This window comes from Manis pentadactyla, chromosome 4 (assembly GCF_030020395.1).
Source record: "Manis pentadactyla isolate mManPen7 chromosome 4, mManPen7.hap1, whole genome shotgun sequence".
Classification (NCBI taxonomy): domain Eukaryota; kingdom Metazoa; phylum Chordata; class Mammalia; order Pholidota; family Manidae; genus Manis; species Manis pentadactyla.
This window is the reverse complement of record NC_080022.1, coordinates 179,904,392-179,923,835: the sequence shown is the minus strand read 5'-3', so window position 1 is coordinate 179,923,835 and position 19,444 is coordinate 179,904,392. Positions and strand designations below refer to the sequence as shown.

The following is a 19,444-nucleotide window of genomic DNA, read 5'->3' as shown; positions in this document are numbered from 1 at the left end:
TTTTTAATCTTTCAGGAGAATTTGGCTTACGGAGATCATCTTTTTATTTCCTGAAGCCATCATATTGGTCAAAAAACAAAAGAAACTATAAGGAGTTATCAGAGGGCAATGTTAACGGAAATATTAGTTTTAGTGAAATTGTCGAGCCTGTTTCTTCAGAATTTATAGGAAAAGAAGCCATAAGGTACGGTTTCGTCTTTGGCAATTTAGCTACAAGAAGTTATGATGGTACCTGCCACATTTAAATCCTATCTTTTAAATAATGTTTGTAAGTATGGTATTTTAGGACATTTGGTACATACTTCATGGTTTTTAAACACAATAATAATAAGAGCTACTTCTCTTTTAAGTTATTTTCTTTGTATCCATTTAGAATAAGGGTGCTGCCGGGTTTGAAGTTTACTGTTTCAGTGGAAATTTTTTAAAGTAATAAAACCTACTGTTTATATAATTGAGGTCTTAAATTTACTCCATTATGTAGATGGAAACAGAACAAGTATTAATTTTATAATTTTATTGAGGCTACTTTAAGTTATACAACATACTGTCCTGGGTTAATTTCATAGACTCTTAGGCATTGTGACAAAATTAGATTATCAGTTTAATTTCTGAGAACCAAAGAAATTCATTGCTCTGCCTTGTTAGACCAGTCAAAATCATATTTTTTAATAAACAAGGAAGAGAAAATAAATAAAATGAAAATGAAAGAAAAAGTGAAGTATCAATGTGTATTTTTAAATTTAAGAATACTATATAAAAGCAGAGTCAGATACTCAGGATGTAATCAGTGAGTTAGTGGTCTGCCTTCCCCAGGGTGAAGTTCAAACTGGTTAACAAAACTGTTAATTCCTTAAAAAATTTTGTAAAATACTTAAAATAGAGAATCACTTCCTATTTATTGGCAATTTGAAATGTGTGCTGATGTGAAATAGTATTTGATTTTTAATCTCCCTTAGCTGATATAACAAGTATTTGATAAACTGCAAACAGACAGGTATCAAAGATGGAAAGAAATCTATAAATTGCTTGAGTCAAATGCTTCACTTTTTATTTTTAGAAGTTGGCTTGTCATGAAAAATGAATAACACTTTAAATGGAGAGGAATACTGTATACTTACTTAATTTCTTTAAAATAATTTTATAATTATTGTCAGCTCTTAGGTTTGTTTCAGTAAGAAGGTAGTATATTATTATTCCTATTAAATGTGGCAGCTTTGATAAAAATATATATCTGGAAACACAAGTTGCTTTCAGTACCTAAAGTAGAAAATGCTGTTTTTCAGAATCAGTGGTATTCAGAAGACATATAGAAGGAAAGGTGAAAATGTGGAGGCTTTGAGAAGTAAGTAGCTTTACTAGTATTTAGTTCATAGTACTAAATGAAAAAACAATTTGCATAGTTTATGGGAAATTTAAATTCTTTACCACAATTTTCTCTCTTTCCTTTAGGTATGCTTTCACTTATTTCTGTGATCAGTAGTCATAATAAAACTTTAATGTTCATAATAAAACCAGCAACACCAAAATTAGTAAAGGAAAAAATATTAAGATGAAAAATATTCTAAATATTTGAACAAATCCATCCTTTTTCATTTTATTATTAGTATGTATGTGTGTACATGTTAATTACTTTGTTTTTCCTTTAAACATAGTATTTCTCAGCCTCAGCACCACTGACATGTTGGGCCCAGTGGTTCTTCATTGTGAGGACCTGTTCTGAGAATTGTATTTAGAAGTGTGTTGGTCAGGGTTCTTTAAAACCAATAGATTTTATATACACACACACATAACTAGAGCAGGTGAGCTGGAGGGAAGGGGGCAAGAAAGAAAGGGGAGGTTATTTTTAAGGAATTGGATCACATGATTGTAGGACTGGGCAAGTCTGCAATCTGCAGGGCAGACTGGCAACCTGGAGACTCAGGCAAGAGTTGAAGTCCAGAATTCACAGGGCAGGCTGGTAAGCTGTAAACTCAGACAGGAAATCTATGCTACGGTCTTGGTAAAGAATTATTCTTCCTTAGGGAACTCTCAGTTTTTGATTTTTAGGCCTTCAGCTGATTCGATGTGGCTCACCATTATTATTGAGGGTAATCTCCTTTACTAAAAGTCAGCTGGTTGTGCATGTTAATCACATCTACAAAATACTTCACAGACAACTGGGCATCAAAGCTTTAGCCAAAGTGACACATTAAATTAACCATCACAAGTAGCATCCCTAGTTCCTACTAGGCTCCCCTTTCCCCAGTTGTGGCAACTAAACTGTGTTCAGGCCTTGTCAAATGTCCCCAGGTGGTGGGCAAAATAATATCCATCCACCCCTGGTTGAAAACTTGGCTTAACATGTAGACTTCTAGATAATGTTTGTTTTATTATTTTCTTACTGCCAAAAATGTATAACATTTTCCTATTTTTAAGGTCTGTAGGCTCTGTAGTGATTTTCCCATTTTTACTCTTGAGATTTATTATTTTGTACTTCTTTTTTTTTCTTTTTTTAGCAGGAGTTTATCAGTTAAAACAATTTTTTGGCTTTATTGAATCTATTTGTTTTCTGTTTCCTAAGTTTTTGCTCTTTATTGTTTTCTTGTTTATACTTCCTTTACACTTAAATCTGTCTTTCCCCCCTGAATTCTTAAGATAGATGCATAGATCATTATATAGTGATGCATTTTAAGTATATTAATTTTCTTCTAAGCATGGAAATGATTCCATTTATATAAAATCATAGAAAAGGCAAAGTATAGTAAAAACAGATCAGTCTTTGCTTGGAGATGGGTAGGGATGGATAGCAAGAGGCTAGGGAAAGAAATTTTAAAGTAGCACAGGAACTTTTTATAGAAGATGGATGTGTTTATTGTTTTGATAATGGTAAAGGTTTCACAGTTGTATACTCATGTTGAGCTTACCAGATTGTTCGCTTTGCATATGTAGTTTATTGTTTGTCAACCATGTTTCAGTAATGCTGTCTAAAATACTAAATCAAGTGATTATAAATGTGAGGTTTAGCTTCTGGACTCTGATCTGTTCTGGTCTGTTTATCCTTCTAGGCTGTTTTTAACTAGTTAATCTTAGTAACTTTAAGTATTGTATTTTGGACTCTATATTCCCCCTGTAAAGTTTAGAATCAGCTTGTCAAGTTCCAGCAGTGCACCTGTTTTGGTGAGTTGTTTGTTTTCTAGGAAATTTTCCATTTTCATTGCCAAATTGATTGTTACAGGTTGTTAGTAATAATCTCTTCTTTCTAATGTCTGGGGAATCTGTAAGGTGTTTCCCCTTTCTTAATCTATTTAGTAATATCAACTTTGCCTTGGATTTGGTAATTTTATTAATCTTCTCAAGGAATCAACTTCTGCCTTTGTTGATTTTCTCGAGCATACATTTGCTTTGCAGTTTGAGTTATGTTACTTTTCTTTATTATTTCGGTATTGCTATTTCTTAGGCTTTGTTCTGTTTTCTCTAGCTTCTTGATATGGAGTCAGTTATCTATTCCTATGGACTGTTATGCTTTAGCCATTTAGTGGCTTAAGGCAACCATTATTTTACCATGGCTAAGAGTCTGGTTTGGCTGGAGAGTCAGCTTTCCGGTTAGCTGGGATTGGCTGGAGGGCTGGAATGGCCTCAACGCTGTTGGCTAACAGGCTAGTGTGGCTAGTGGGCTGAGGCTGGGTTATTTACCTTTGGTCCACATGGTCTCATCTTCCAAAGACTAGTTGCACTGGAGGCATTTGAGTATTTTTATTGTCATTTCTCATTCTCCCCGTTGGCTTCTTAGTTATAAATGCCTTTTTAAATAAATTATTCTAGGTGTTATGACATGTATCCTTGATTTATAAATTAGTTCTTTACTATTCCCCAGGCAAAGAAGTCCAGGACCTTACATCTATCCCTATTCCAGTTTATACTGTTGTTTTAATGTATTTTAGTCCTACATATGTTTTAAACCATAGGTAGTGAGTAGTCTTGTTTTTAAAAGACATTTTGTTTAGGTTTACCTGTGTATTTACCACATTATTTATCTTTGCTACCTCCTCCATTTCTGATCTGCTGTCTAGGATAATTTTCCTTTTGTGTGGAAAAGATCTTTTAAAGGTTTTGAAAGTATTTCCTTTAGTTCAGATCTACTGATGATACATTCTCTCAGTTTTTGTTGGCAAATATCTTTTTTTCACCTTCAGTATTGAAGGACATTTCTCTGAATACATAATTTTAGTTTGGTACTTACTTTTTTCAGCAATTTAATATAGAATTCCATTTGTTACCTTTTGTTTCCATTGTCTTGGTTGCAAAGAGAGCTGTTAGTTTCTTTTATTTCTCTGTTGTTGGTATATCCCTTTTTCCTGGCTGTTCTTGAAGATCTTCATGTTTGTTTTTAGTTTTCAGCAGTTTTACTATGACATGCCTTGGTGTTTTTTGTTTATTTTTACATCTACTCTGCTTTCGTTATATACCGCTTTTTGAATCTGTGACTTGATGTCTTCTTTCTGTTTTATTTTCAGCCATTTCTTTTCCCATATCATTTCTGTACTATTTTCTCTTTTCTCTCCCTCTAGGTTTATTATTGCATGTTACCACTTATTATTTTATCCTATTTTGTCTTTTATTTTCTTTTCTCAATATTTTATTCCTTTGTTTCTGCATTAGTCTAGATGTTCTCTTCTGACTTGTCATTCACTAATCTCTTCATTTGGGCTTAATCTGCTGATAGACTATTGAAATATTTTTCACTGATCTTTTCTAGTTTTTGTCTTTCCACCGGATTCTTTCATGTAGTTTTCAGTTCTTTGTCAGCATTCTTTTGTGAACTTGATAGTATAGTTATACTAAAATCTTGAAATATGGTGCCAGTGTCTACAGACATCTTCCTAATTTCCTATCTTTTGTATTGGGTTGTAGTGTTACCTTGTTACCTGCTGCCTGATTATTTTGGACTGAGTGCTATATTTTGCATATAAAAATTGTGGAGATTCTTTGATACTCTCGTTAATGTGATCTTCCTCTTGAGAGGTTTATTTTTGCTTCTGGCTTGCAGCTCTAGGGATATTAATAATCTCAGATTGCTTTCATTAAATCAGGGGCTACAATGATTTGAAGCTGACTTTTCAGATCCCTGTCTCCTGTCTTCCTTCAACCATTGACACATCCATCCAGTGATATTTCTTCATTCCATTATTCTTTTATTTAAATTAAACGTTTCAAGCATTACATAGCCATTACCATGCTATTGGTTAATTTCGAGTGTTTTTACCAATTTATTTAATACGTAAATACCTTGGGAACAAATTTCTGTTTGTCTCTGTTTTAATTTTCTTGGAAATTCCTAAAAGTAGGTATATAGAAACATTTCCAGTGTTTTTTGTACCCTCTAAATCTGTTAGTCTGACAGAAAATAAAAGTTTATTTTCATTACTTTTCTTATTGTTCATGCCTTTTACTATAAAAAGAATTATATTTATGCTGTAATATAAAATATGCTATTAAACATGCTGATAACTTTAAGTCTGTCTTTAAATTTGATGATTTATTTCAAGATTGCTCAAGTGTTATGAGTTCTTTTGCATAGCTCAACAGACATACCGATCTTCTCTTTCTTTCCTGAATTAGATTTGTCTTTTGACATATATGAGGGTCAGATTACTGCATTACTTGGTCACAGTGGAACAGGGAAGAGTACATTGATGAATATTCTTTGTGGACTGTGCCCGCCTTCTGATGGTGAGTTTTCTGACTTAAAGTATAAAAAGTTTCTCATTTAATTTTATTAGTGTTGTTAACCAAGGTTTCACAATATAATTATTTCTCCTTGAAATGTGTGCTGATTGATTTTTGTGTTGCTTGGCACCAACCTCCGTGTCTTTAAGAGTGTTTTGTCTTTTTGATTAGATACATTTGTTTGTTTTTCAGTAAAAAATTAAAAAATGATTCAGTCATGTTTAGTAAAGTAAAAAGATATAATTTCCTACCTATTTTATCAGAAATTTTGTGTTTACTTTTCATTTTTAAGGAAGGATACATGAATAATTAATTGAGAATTAAATAACATCTGTAGACATTTCAGGTTGAGAAGATAGATTTCTGAATATGCAACATCATTCAAAAGGAAAGGATTTTTTTCTTTAAAAAAGAAAGAATGATAAATGTCAATACCATCTCCTAAAATAGAATTTTAAGAGCAGTACCTCCAGGATATAATTGTTATGTGATTGTACTGTGGGTGAGAATTCAATATGACAGCTCCATATGTCTACAATAACCAAACAGAATGGCAGTCAATAAATATTTAACTTGAAGAAAGGGCTGAATTTACACGTATTGAATCTGCATTTTTTTAAATGTAGTTTAACTTTTAAAATTAGTTTAATTTTGTTGCTTATACTTAATTGTGTCATTTTTGATAGTAGTAATAATATACAAGAATTTATTATTTTTTACAATTCTGTATACATTATCACATTGATTTAATTGTTCTTAAGTGGGATATATTAAGTATTCACTTTATAGAAGAGAAAAGCTGGAATTCAGAGTAAGTAATTTTCTCAAGACCACACAGCAGATAAGGGGAAAATTTTTAGCTCTTTGTTCTCTCTTCTGTTACATAATGCTTGGAGTTGAAGGAAAATTGTTACTAGAATATAAATAATGCACCAATAGATAATGATACTTAGTGCTAAGCTTCTGGTTCCTTGCTCTTTCCTCTGTGTAATATGACCTGGTAATGAAGGAAAAAGATTCAACTATAAATGGAAGCAAATCACCAATAGTATGGAAATGAGCGTATTATCTTCCAAATTTATATATGTTATGTACACATAACTAAGTTACAGGCATCTATTAATGTATATATACTTCTTAATACTTAATATATTTAGTATAGATTTAAATACATATATTTTGCTTTTAGGATTTGCATCTATATATGGACACAGAGTCTCAGAAATAGATGAAATGTTTGAAGCACGAAAAATGATTGGCATTTGTCCACAGTTAGATATACACTTTGATGTTTTGACAGTAGAAGAAAACTTATCCATTTTGGCTTCAATCAAAGGAATACCAGCCAATAATATAATACAAGAAGTATGTTATTCATAAAGAAGTTTTTTTCTTTTATTTCCCGTAAATTAATAACCTTTCATAATAACTTGTTTAATAAAAATGTACTTGAAAATCTAAACATAAAACATGTTCTGAGCTAGTTCACAGGAAGTCATTACAAAGAATTAGATGGAATTTGGAGTAAATGTTTTGGCACATAGAAAACAGTCCTTGTTTATCTGGAGGGTTCTAGCCTCTCGGTGTTGCTGTTTCCTTCTCCCTTTGCTTTCACCTCTGACCCCAGCCCCTGCCACACAGAGACTTGGTGCTGATCCCTTCCCTGCTACGCAAGAGTCAATCAAAAGTAAAACAAGGCCTTCCTAACGGGAATCTTTATCTGTTATCTCAAAAGTATATATGAGTATATGTCAAAATTCGGTACTGAAAAAGTTGATATTTAAATCAGAATAAAAATTAATATTGATAATTGTGTAATTGGTATGATTCAAAAAATAACATTATTCTTACCTTTACAGGTGCAGAAGGTTTTACTGGATTTGGACATGCAGGCTATCAAAGATAATCAAGCTAAAAAGTTAAGTGGGGGTCAAAAAAGAAAACTGTCTTTAGGAATTGCTGTTCTTGGGAATCCAAAGGTAAATAAATAATAATTTCACTGATGAGATTATTTTAAATTATGTTAAATAAAAAAGCGGGTTGTAGAAATATATCTATACACACACACACGTAAGTGCATTCTATAAAGTTTAAACATATTTAAATTATTATGGATGTAATCATAGTAGTAAGGTTTTAAAACTGAAGTCAGAAAGATACATAGCATCTTTATAATAATAGTTACTTCTAGGAAGGAGAAGAGAAAGGATGGTCGGACTTTAGTTACACAGTTGACCCTTAAACAACATGGATTTGAACTGAACAGGTCCGCTTATACACGAATTTTTTTCAACAAATATATTGGAAATTTTTTGGATATTTGTGACAATTTGAAAAACTTTTTCTTTAGCCTACTTTATTGAAAGAATACTGTATAGAATACATATAACATGCAACATACGTGTTAATCGACTTTGTTGTCATTAAGGTTCTGGTCACAGTAAGATATTAATAGTTAAACTTGTGGGGATTTATACATGGATTTTCCACTGAGCAGGGTTCGGCACCCCTAATAAGCCCTGTGCTATTCAAGGGTCAGATGTACCTGAAATGTTGTATACCTTTAAAAAAAGATGTGAAGAAAATACGGCCAAAATAAAACATTTGTTAAATATCAAAGGTGGCAGTACCAGTATTATTCTCTTATTTTCTATAGTTTTCTACATATTTGTAATAGTTCATAATAGAAATTTAAACACATAAAATCAAAGAAACTGTTTTTCACTGTCGTGCTGACTACATTTTGTTAAGTGTCGGTTTGTGCTGTTCTCTGTCCTGTGGAAACCGAACCAGTTCATAATGGTCTGCACAGTGCCGAAAGCTGCCAGGGCCGCGCCTGGAGCTCGGAGCCCCACAGGTCTCCATCCTGCCAATCTCCTCTGGCTGCTGCAGCTTAGGGATGACCCTGGGTTCCAGCTTATGCTAATTTGTTTTCCTCTCAACCTCCACTACTGTGTTTTTTAAATTAAAAATAGTCTTAAAATTGCTTCGCTTAAACTGATAATAATAGGGCATACTTCTCTAATAAGCAATTATTATATCTGCAAAAATTTAGTTCAGATAAAAGCAATATACTTAATGTTTTTAGTTTACTTACCTGATTATTAATATGTCTTAGATATTACAGACATTAGTCTTTTAAAATTGAAATAAGATTTTTTTTTAAAGTAAGTTTGGCATTCACATACCAAAGTGATAATTTCAAAAGTTTATACTAATTCATATGAGTGAAAAAATCAGACCTAAAGTGTTTCTAATTGGAAATAATTTGAAATGGTTCATGTCCACATAAATTTTATATATATTTTAGTTTTCCTGAGGATTCCCTGCCCTTCCTTTTATACAGATACTATTGCTTGATGAACCCACAGCTGGAATGGACCCTTGTTCTCGTCATATTGTTTGGAATCTTTTAAAATACAGAAAATCTAATCGGGTGACAGTGTTTAGTACTCATTTCATGGATGAAGCTGACATTCTTGCTGGTGAGGTTTTACCTCTATTTTTGAAGGAAAAGGTTATGGAGCCAAATGAGAGGTGGACGTAGAAATGCTAATCCTGTTGGGGAGTCCTGCAGACCACTCCAGGTCCAATAATTTGCTCAGAGAACCCATAGCACTCAGCATATAGTCATGCTCACAAGGCTGAGTTATTATAAGGAAACTGAAAGGGTACCAAGCAAAATCAGCAAAGGAAAAAGGCACCTGGGACATGGAGGAAACTAGACACAAGCTTCCAGGAATCCTCTCCCAATGGTGTCACACAGGATGACAGCAACTGTGAGTTAACGTGTGTCAAACGTCTAGTGGGAAAGCTCATTGGAGACTCAGTGCCCAAGGTCTTCACTGGGTACTGGTTATATAGGCACCCGTTGACTAGCATATACCAGAATTCCAGAAGGAAAGCAGGTGTTCAGCCCAGTCCATGTTGTTTGTCTAGTTTAGGTACAGTGGGCCACCCTTGTCTGTTCTGGGAATGGTGAGAATCCTCCTCAAATCCAAGTTCGCAGACACCAGTCAAGGACCTGCCTCGTAAGCAGGCCTTTCTAAGAATAGTAGTCTCTGGCCTGCCACATTGTTTTCTGCACAATTTTAAACACATACATATATACAGAATCTAGGTTTAAGCCAACATGTGATCTTAATAACTGTGACAAGATCCAAGAATTTGAAATTCTGGAGTAATTTCTTTATGATATCTAATAAATGAAACGTGTCATTTGCTTTTCATTAGTATCTTTGTTTTAAAAAAAGTTAAAAAAAACATTTTGTTTTTGCTTTTTTGTCGTTGCTTTTACACTTAGTTATAAAGGAAATAGTGAAAATACTTGAATTAGTAAGCTTTTTTAGGAATGGTCTGAGTTATTTAGAATAGTATAAGGAAAGTAGATTCTAGAGTCAGACTGGGTACAGTTCCTGGCTGTGACACTTAATAGCTACATGAAACATGGCCAAAATACAATTTTTTTCCTTGCCTCAGCGTTCTCATTGAAAAAATAGGTAATGATAATTTAGTACTTTCCTTGTAAGGTTATTGTGATAATTTAATGATATTTGATGATGATATTGATGTCTCATTCAGTAATCCATAAAATGCAAGTGCCAGTTGTTAAATGTTGTCACTAAAAAATTGAAATGCAAATCTCTGTTTGCAGATAGGAAAGCTGTCATATCACAAGGAATGCTGAAGTGTGTTGGTTCTTCGATTTTTCTCAAAAGTAAATGGGGGATTGGCTATCGCCTGAGGTATCTTTCATTCTTCATTGATTTCATTCTTTATTCTTGGCGTACTGTTACATATTTTGGGTTTGTCATAGTGTGCTCTGGCCATTTTTTATGGCACTCACTTAAACATTCAGAATTTGCTTTTGGTTGTTTATTGAGCAATCATAAAAAAATGATGATTTTTGGTTTCTTCTAGTATGTACGTAGACAGATACTGTGCCACAGAGTCTCTTTCTTCTCTGGTTAAACAACATATACCTGGAGCTACTTTGTTACAACAGAGTGACCAACAGCTTGTCTATAGCTTGCCTTTCAAGGACATGGACAAATTTTCAGGTATAACCTACTTTGAGTTTCTTGGTTGTTGAACCAAGATCTTGTGCTGGGAATAGGTTTTCTTGATTTACTTTGTTGTTTACCTTTCTGCGTAATATTTACATGCTCCTAGGTGGCCAGAGTTAATATTCCATTTCTGCTTTTCTGCTTTATTTTGTTTTGAAAACCAGAAATACTACAAGTTAATGTTTCTTTTCTTCTTCTTTTTTTTTTTACAAATAGCATATAGAAATTTAATATATTAACTTAAGTAAATAATTGTGTTTGCTTTGTTGTTAAGAAAGAAATAAGTTGTATTTGCATGTAGGCCTCCTGTATACATATATGTGTTTATATATACACACACATACACACAGTTTGTATATGCCTCACATTATTTTCCAGTGATTCTACAATGAATTACATGATTATATGGTAAACCCTTTAATTATTTTAATTGAGGCATTATTTTTCTACTTTAAAATGAACTCGAAGTCAGTCTCTTCTATCTGTTTAGGGATCTCTTAACCAAAAGGATGTTGCTGATATCAATATATTTTGCAGAATTCCCATAGCATTTATCTTATAATTAAATATAAATTTTCTTTGTTAGTTTACGTGGTTTCTTTAGAAGAAAAAAGGAATAATTAATTAACTGGTTGGCAGTACATGCCAACTCCTATCATTCTGTTTGTAAAATATTTTTTGGTTTCCATTTAAAATATAATAAGTATCTAATAGATCTCCATAAAGAAATACTCCTTAGGGTCCTTAGCAATTTATAGGAATGTTACAGGATCTCTGAGACCACTGTGCCAGCAGAATATATGTAGTTAGATCCTATATTTGAAGGATATTTTAGAATAATTCATGATAATATATTTAATGACACACCTCCTTTCATTTTTTTTCTTTGAGGCTTATTTTCTGCCCTAGATACCCATTCAGATTTGGGTGTTATTTCCTATGGTGTTTCCATGACAACTTTGGAAGATGTATTCTTAAAGCTGGAAGTTGAAGCAGAAATTGACCAAGCAGGTAAAAAAAAGTAAAACATTTTAGGCAGTGAACCAGACAGATGGTTAATAAGCAAAGTAATAATATAACGTATGAAATTTATATTTTGGAGAAGAAAAGGCAGAAATAAGTGAATAAATAATTGAGATACTTGCTGATGGTGATAGGATTTGTTAAGGACATAATAGGGTGGTCTTGAGAGACAGATAACTTAGGTTATATCTTTAGGGATGACTTTGTTCAGATGATATTTAAACTGAGACCTGCAGAGCAAGAACAGTATAAGTACATGAAGATTTTATTGCAGAGCCTTCCAGATAAATGGAATTGCTATTACAAAGCTGTTAATTGAGGAATGAGTTGGATATCTTTGATGATAGAAAAAGGCCATCGTGGACGGTGCTTAGTGGGCCAAGGGGAGGGCAGTACATCGTGAGGTCAGAGTAGTAGACAAGGGGTCAGATCAGGTTGAATCTTTGAAATCTGTGAAAGGATTTGGTTGGTTTTCTTAGTGCAGTGTAAAGCATCAGTGTGTTTTAAAGCAAAGGGTAACATGATCTGATTTGCATTTTTTAAAAATGCAATCTGGTTATTGAATGATGAGTGGATTGTAAAGAAAGTGTGGAGTCAGGAAGACCAGTTAGGAAACTGTTACACTCTTAGCTTGAATGAAGGATGGTTGTGAAAGTAGGAAAACATGAGTAGATTTGGGTTATGTTAGTGATTCTGGTGATGGCTTTTTAGTAGATTAGCTTTAGGGACTGGGGAAAGGGAGGAGTCAAGAATAATCCATAAGCTTTTGGCTTGAGAACTGGGAATGGAATTGACATTTCCTGAGAATGGGGCAGGAACAGGTTTGTGGACAGAAGGAATCCAGGCATGAATTTTGGCTATATAGTTTGAGATAACTTATTAGACCTCCAAGTGGAGATGTATAGTGGGCAGCTGGATTAACAATTTGGAGCGAAGTGAAGATGTTAGAATGAAAATAGAAATGCTGGAGTTACTCAGAGAGAGATGGTGTTACAGGAATGGATGAAATCACTTAGGTAGAGAGATGGACAAGAGCAGAGGGGCAAGCCTCAAGGCTGAGCAATGAAGGAGCCATTATTACTGTTTCTCCTCACAAAAGATGTAAAAGCTCAGACAAAATGGTATTTTAGGAAAGAGGAAGTGGTCAGTTATTTGCTTGTTGCTCTGAAGAATAAGGTGAGAACAGAGAAGAAGGTTTTGGAAACATAGAAAACAGTGAGAGGTTTGCCAGTGTAGAATCTGGAATCCAGTGGTGACCTTGACGAGCCATTTCTGTGGTGTGGTAGAGACCAAAGCTGGATCTGTGTAGTTAAGGTGAGGATAGAAGTCGAAGAAAGTTTTCCCATGACTGAAGGTTAGCAAGATGGTCATGGTGGTGGTTCAACAGAGTGAACGAAATGGGGATGTTTCAAATATGGAGAAAAGAGAAAAGTTAATGATAGGGACATGAAACCAGATACTGTTAGGGAAATTTCACATAGGAAGTTTGGATCTTACACAGTTGGAGATGTAACAGGATGTTAAATTTGGGCATGCATGCAGTTTGGTGAAATTGAGTAGAGAGAGATAAAAGTGTGGGAATAGAGGAAGTAAAGGAAGTTAGAGGTCAGGATATAGATTGCTTTATCAGTGGATATGTTTGTGATACCCAAATGATGGAAGGGATGGAGAAGATGCTTGCACATGTGGTGCTAAATATTGTGAGGTATATGAAGTAGTTTCTAGAAATGTTTGGGAAGGAGGGATAAAGATGAGAAAGAAAGGTGTCCTCCATTTAGGTGTTACTGGCTCTTTTCTGTAGTACCTCTAAGTCCACCATGCAAAATAAATTTACTTGCAGTATCAGCTTGCTTTCAATGTGGCCAATTTTAATTGTTTCATTTTTCAAAGGTTTGTATATATCAAATTCTATAGAAGGTGAATTGGTGCTCACCAAATACCGTGATAGGGATAACATTTTAGTATCTGTTTTTAGTTTAGTATTGAGACCAGAGGGATTGGGACTTGTTCATCTTACTAAACTGTCCATCCAGCTAAACTGTTGATAAGATGCCAGGATAGCCGGGTCTTACTTAAATACTATTTTATGCATTATTCCACTTCATTTAAGATTTTTAGTGTGTATTCATTTTTTTAAAAATTTAGCGTAAGTCTAAGAGGTCCTTCTTTGTGGCTCTCACGCTGAAGCCAGTTTTCATCTCTTTTAATGATTTTTCTTCTCTTTTGAATTGAATCACTGTTACAAAAATAACATATCCTGGTTTCTGTCCCATTGATTAGTTTTGTCTGTTTCTGGTCCAATGGAATCAATCATGTACTATGTCTCTGGTGTCTGGCTTCTTATTCTTAATTCTATGTTTGTAACTTACAAACTATTGTAGTTATACAGTAGTTTGTTCACTTTAATTGTTTTGCACTATTGCAGGATTATTTCACAACTTATTTACCTATTGACAGACATTTGGGTTCTTTCTAGTTTATGGCTTTTCTAAATAAGGTCACTAGCTACAAATATTCTTGTTCGTGTGTTTTGGTGAGTCTGTGTACATATCTCTGTTGGGTTTATACCTGAAAAGAGAATTTCCTGGGTCATAAGATATGTATGTTTTCAGTTTTAATAATACTACCAGAGTATTTAAGAGTTCCTTTGTCCTACATCACCATGAGATGTGTGCTGCTTTAAAAATTTGCCTGCTTCAGTAAGATTTTCATCCTTTTAGGAAATATATATGACTTTCTTTTTGTTTTGTTTTGGCAAATAGATTATAGTATATTTACCCAGCAGGCACCAGAGGAAGAAATGGATTCAAAATCTTTTGATGAAATGGAGCAGAGTTTGCTTATTCTTTCTGAAACCAAGGCTTCTTTAGTGAGCACCATGAGCCTGTGGAGACAGCAGGTGTATACAATAGCAAAGTTCCACTGCCTTACCTTGAAACGTGAAAGTAAATCAGTGAGATCTGTGTGAGTATAATTGCTTTTCTGCCTGATGAGTTTTTTTTAAGGATACAAATGGGATTTACCACTTAATTTTAAAAATGTAGACATAAGTAAATAATTTAGGTAGTTTTGAAAGATCAAAACTAATTTCATAATATCAGAGAAAAAATAGGCTATTAGTGATTTCATTACTAAATACCATCATTAGAGCTTTATTGTTTTTCTAAACTAGCATTTTTGGTCTCATCTGTAAAATGAGGGAGCAACAAACAATATTCTTGTGTAATTTTGAATTATTATCATTGTATTTAAATTCTGTTTTGCATTTATAGTTCCACAGTTGTTTTGCATCTGTTACTAATACAAGCATTAAACAGCAGGAAGAAGAAATTTTATCTCTGCTTTATTAGATAAAGAAACTGAAATATAAAGAAAGTTTTATAGCTGGTGTAACTGGGGTCACAGTGGCATCTTTTCAGCTTAACTTTGCCTCTGCTGGGTTTTCAGGGAGTACTAGACATTGAATTATTTGGAAATAATACTAAGTACCTTCATATGTCACATACCTATCTTGTTAGATCCAAAATGGAAGTAGAAAAAAAATGTAATCATCAAAAATAAGATTATTGTATGTGTTTGAAATTTGCTGAATTCATTTGCTTTTTTGCCCTTATTCAGTATTGAAGAAATGTCAGTGACATACCTGATTTATTCCTCTCAGCAATACCAAAAGAAAAATATTTATTTAAAGCAGAATATTTTGGTTTGTTTAGTTGGACACTAATCTCATGTAATACTCCATGAAGAACACAAGAAGTGTCTTAGCTTGAGCTGTCATAACAGAATAACACACTGGGTGGTTTGAATAACAAACACTTATTTTCTCACAGTTCTGGAGGCTGGAAATCAGATGAGGGTACCAGGATGGTCTGTGTCAGATGAGGACTCTCTTCGTTGCTTGCAGATGGGCCACTGTCTTGCTGTGTGCTCACAGGACTTCTTTTTTGTGCACATATAGAAGAGAGAGCAAACTCTCTTCTTATAGGGGCACTAATCCCATCATGAATTACGACCTCATCTAATCCTGATTATCTCTCAAAGGTCTCATCTCCAGATAGTGCTACCTTGGGGGCTAAGGCTTCAACATATGAATTTGTGGGGGGGGGAGTGACGCAGTCAGTGTATAACAAAAAGTGTTTTATGGCCAAGAGTGCATTTGACCATCTGTGCATTTAGGAAATACTGTATCTTACATCTCTTCTCTTAAGGAAATAGTCGTTCATTTGCATGTAGAAAACACAGGAGTGGCTCTACGAAAAAGAGCTTGCTTCAACTTTGTTTTCCAAATATTATTTAATCATGATTTTAAAAAATCTTAAACACCTAGCTCATGTGAAACCTTCATAAGATTGTGTACCAATGATACCTTAATCTAAAAATGCAGATTCCCAGGGCCCACTCCTGGGGTTCTGATTCAGTGAGTCCAGGGTGGGGAACCTGCCTTCTGAAAAATCTCTCATACAGTTCTGATGCACAATTTGGTGGGGAAACTGAGGCCCAGAGGGAGGAAGTGATTTTCACAAGTGTGATGTGTACCTCAGTTCTTCCTCTCTTGTAACAGGATTGTGCACCCAGACCCCTTGCCAAGAAACTCTGCAGGGTGCCTTTACTGCGGGTGACTGTGCCACAAGCAGAGGCATGTGTTTGAGGCATGGCTTGGTTTAGCCACCTGTGCTCCCCACCATTTGCCACAAGAGAAAAAGTCTTGGTGGCTGCTGGTCCTAGGATGATGAGGAAACCCTCCGGAGCCCTGCTCAGCACAGAGAGCCTGGGGCAGATTAGCTAAACTCCAGCTGGCCCACAGACCAGTGAATGAGAAAATAAATGTTCATTGTTTCTTAAAAAAAAAAATCTAAAACACCTGTTAACTTATTATGGAACTAGAGTTCAATGCAGTATACTTTTGGAAATGCTGATTTAGGTATGCACATAACAATTTAAGAATGATTTTATAAAAATTACAGGATTCCTGAAAATTGCCATGTGCTAATGTGCGATAAGCCATGCTCTCTGTACCCACTTATTGTGACACCTGTCACATTCAATGTAGAGATATTTTTCAGGACAACAGAGAAGGCTGTCTGCCTTCTAGATATAATGGCATTTGGATGGGTAATAGAATTATGTACTTGGCCAGCTGCAGATGATCGCCTTTATAACTGACAGTGCTGGATCTGCTTTGCCTCTAGAGGAGCAATGGAAATTAATGTGGTGAGGATGAAATGTCAAAGATCTCAGTCAAGGCTTCACTGTATTTTTATTTCCTGCTCTGTATCTAAAGTATTTTTGTAGCATACATTTCCTAAAATACATAGAGAGTAAATAGTTGGAATAGAGGTAGGATGGAAAATACAGTACTTCTTTCATAGAAATAGAGATATAAATGTGATAAAATGTCAGGTTCTTTAAGACTTACACTACAGGTTTACATACCCTATAAAAATTTCAGTGTGACTCTGGTCTAAAATACTTTTATAACTCAATTGTCACTGAATATTGGTTTTCTGTCCCAACAGTGTTATGAAATCATTTTGTAGAGTAGAAATTCTACTCCCAAGTCTAATTTTTTGTTCCCCCCACTTTTTTTTAAATGAGTACCTTTTAACTGTCATGTGGAAGAAGGTTTTCTAAAAAATAGATTTATATATTGATGTATCTTGAGCTGTATTTTCTTTTATCCCTTTCAGGTTGCTTCTGCTTTTAATTTTTTTTGCAGTTCAGATTTTTATGCTTTTGGTGCATCACTCTTTTAAAAATGCTGTGGTTCCCATCAAACTTGTTCCAGACTTATATTTCCTAAAACCTGGAGATAACCCTCATAAATACAAAACAGCTCTGCTTCTTCAAAATTCTACTGGTGAGAGTGTGTGAAGGTCTGTGAATGTGTGTGTTGGTTGGGGCATGGGGGTGAGGGGTAGATACAGGTCAGAGATTTGGATTTTAGAAATATATATAAGGTAAAGGCATGGTCTGTCACGAATCTAAATTTAAAAACTCCTTATTGATGTTGAATGATATATTACAGGAATGAAATTTTTGTTAAAGTGTAAATGATAGTTTTAAAAATATTTGATTTATACTGCTTATAAAATTAAAATTTACTCTTTTAATAGTGACATTTGCAGAGCAGTGTGTTTCATATCAAAGCTTATAGTGAGCAAAATAAACTTCAAAAGTTGAAAAACCTTTAGAAAGAGAGTATAATATTTATGCCATTATATATCTAAATAGATGTGTTTAAGCAGTTCTTCAAGAACTAGCTAAAAAATTAGTTAGAATTAAGAAAAATTGCCTTAGGTGCTGACTTTTCATAACCAAGTACATTAAATTTGTAATGGACATATTTGGATTTGCCATTGATATTACATCAATGTCAAACGTGAAAAATAAACATGGCCTTGAGCAAGGCTCAGAACAAATTTTTAAAACTGGCATAGGATTCTGCTTTTCAGAATATTAAAACCTAACTCAAGATTTCATTCATACATAATCATTGTTCCTACAACATCTCCCACCTGCAGAGTTAGTTTGTAGTCCCAAAATCTTTGAAGAGTAATTCAAGGTTTGCTAACTGGCAGATATACAGCAAACCAGAATGAAAGAATTCTTGTACTTGGTTTTAATAAACATTTCATGTTGCTAAAGTACAGTACTGCATGGAGCCTTTATATTCTGATATTGTGACATTTTTGTGTATTCAGGAAATTGTACATGAATCTCAAATCTCTGGGCTTTGAGTTCAGCCTCACTGATCTGCAGAAAGTCTAGTATTTTCAAAGTTTTGTTCCTTCTGTTGTTTTTTAGTATTTCTAGAGTTGCTTACATATGTATCTCATATTTTCCTAGTCCTTGTTGTTGGTCCTAAATAAAACCACATTTCCTTTGAAAATAACTGGCCTTTGTGTATATGTATTAGGTAGTGTCTTACTCTCCTTGCGAAGCTTTTTGTATCCGAAGTAATACATACAGTTCCTTTAGTTAAAACATAGCTCTCTTCCTTAGGAGTCCTGAGTCAGTCTGTCTAGCCTGAGAGGAGAGATCAGTTAAGATACCAGATGAAGAGTGACACTACATTAGCACCCTTCTCTCTGACAGACATGCACACTGTGCTGAGTCTCATCTACTCTGCCTGCCATACTGCCTAGTTACTTAGAGTGTTTGCTTGCTTTTGATTTCTCACAGTCACATTTGTCCTTCCTTGCATCCTGGCTTTTGCGATGATGGAGGAGGACCTGTTTGCCTTCATTAAACATGTTAGTATAGATTTAAACCTGAAACAAGGTTCAAAATCTTTCCCTTGTCTCCAGGCAACTTAAAAATGTAGATGGAGACCTGATTCTATGTTTTAATATTTTAAGGCAGTTAAGGCAATCGATACTTAGGAAATTTGCTACTCAAAGCACAGAGAAACCCTCTAAGGAGTTATGTCACTGAACTCTATACCTCTATGTCTGCCTTTCTGGGGTATCTTGTTAGATAAAATTGCCAGATTCAGTTCTTACTCTCACTCTTTATCCAAATTTCATGTGAAGATTATACATAAACTTTCAGTGTGAGTCACGGTAGTAACAGGAGCAGCTGAAATTTGAACAATTGCTATGTGCCAGGTTCTGTTCCAAGGTCCTCGTATGTGCATTACTTAGATTTGA

General features: G+C 34.2%; 1 protein-coding gene across 7 annotated transcripts in view; it reads left to right on the top strand.

Annotated features, from left to right (window-relative positions):
* The window catches only part of ABCA5 (ATP binding cassette subfamily A member 5), a 67,525-nt gene that overhangs the window by 22,986 nt on the left and 25,095 nt on the right, over window positions 1-19,444 (top strand). For all 7 annotated transcript variants that reach the window (XM_036900169.2, XM_036900168.2, XM_036900170.2 and 4 more), the window contains 11 exons: window positions 16-184; window positions 1,284-1,342; window positions 5,599-5,709; window positions 6,896-7,071; window positions 7,566-7,685; window positions 9,053-9,191; window positions 10,361-10,451; window positions 10,627-10,766; window positions 11,664-11,783; window positions 14,558-14,759; window positions 17,483-17,652. In XM_036900169.2, the coding sequence (XP_036756064.2) occupies window positions 16-184; window positions 1,284-1,342; window positions 5,599-5,709; window positions 6,896-7,071; window positions 7,566-7,685; window positions 9,053-9,191; window positions 10,361-10,451; window positions 10,627-10,766; window positions 11,664-11,783; window positions 14,558-14,759; window positions 17,483-17,652 (1,497 nt within the window). The remainder of the gene's footprint in view (window positions 1-15; window positions 185-1,283; window positions 1,343-5,598; window positions 5,710-6,895; window positions 7,072-7,565; window positions 7,686-9,052; window positions 9,192-10,360; window positions 10,452-10,626; window positions 10,767-11,663; window positions 11,784-14,557; window positions 14,760-17,482; window positions 17,653-19,444) is intronic.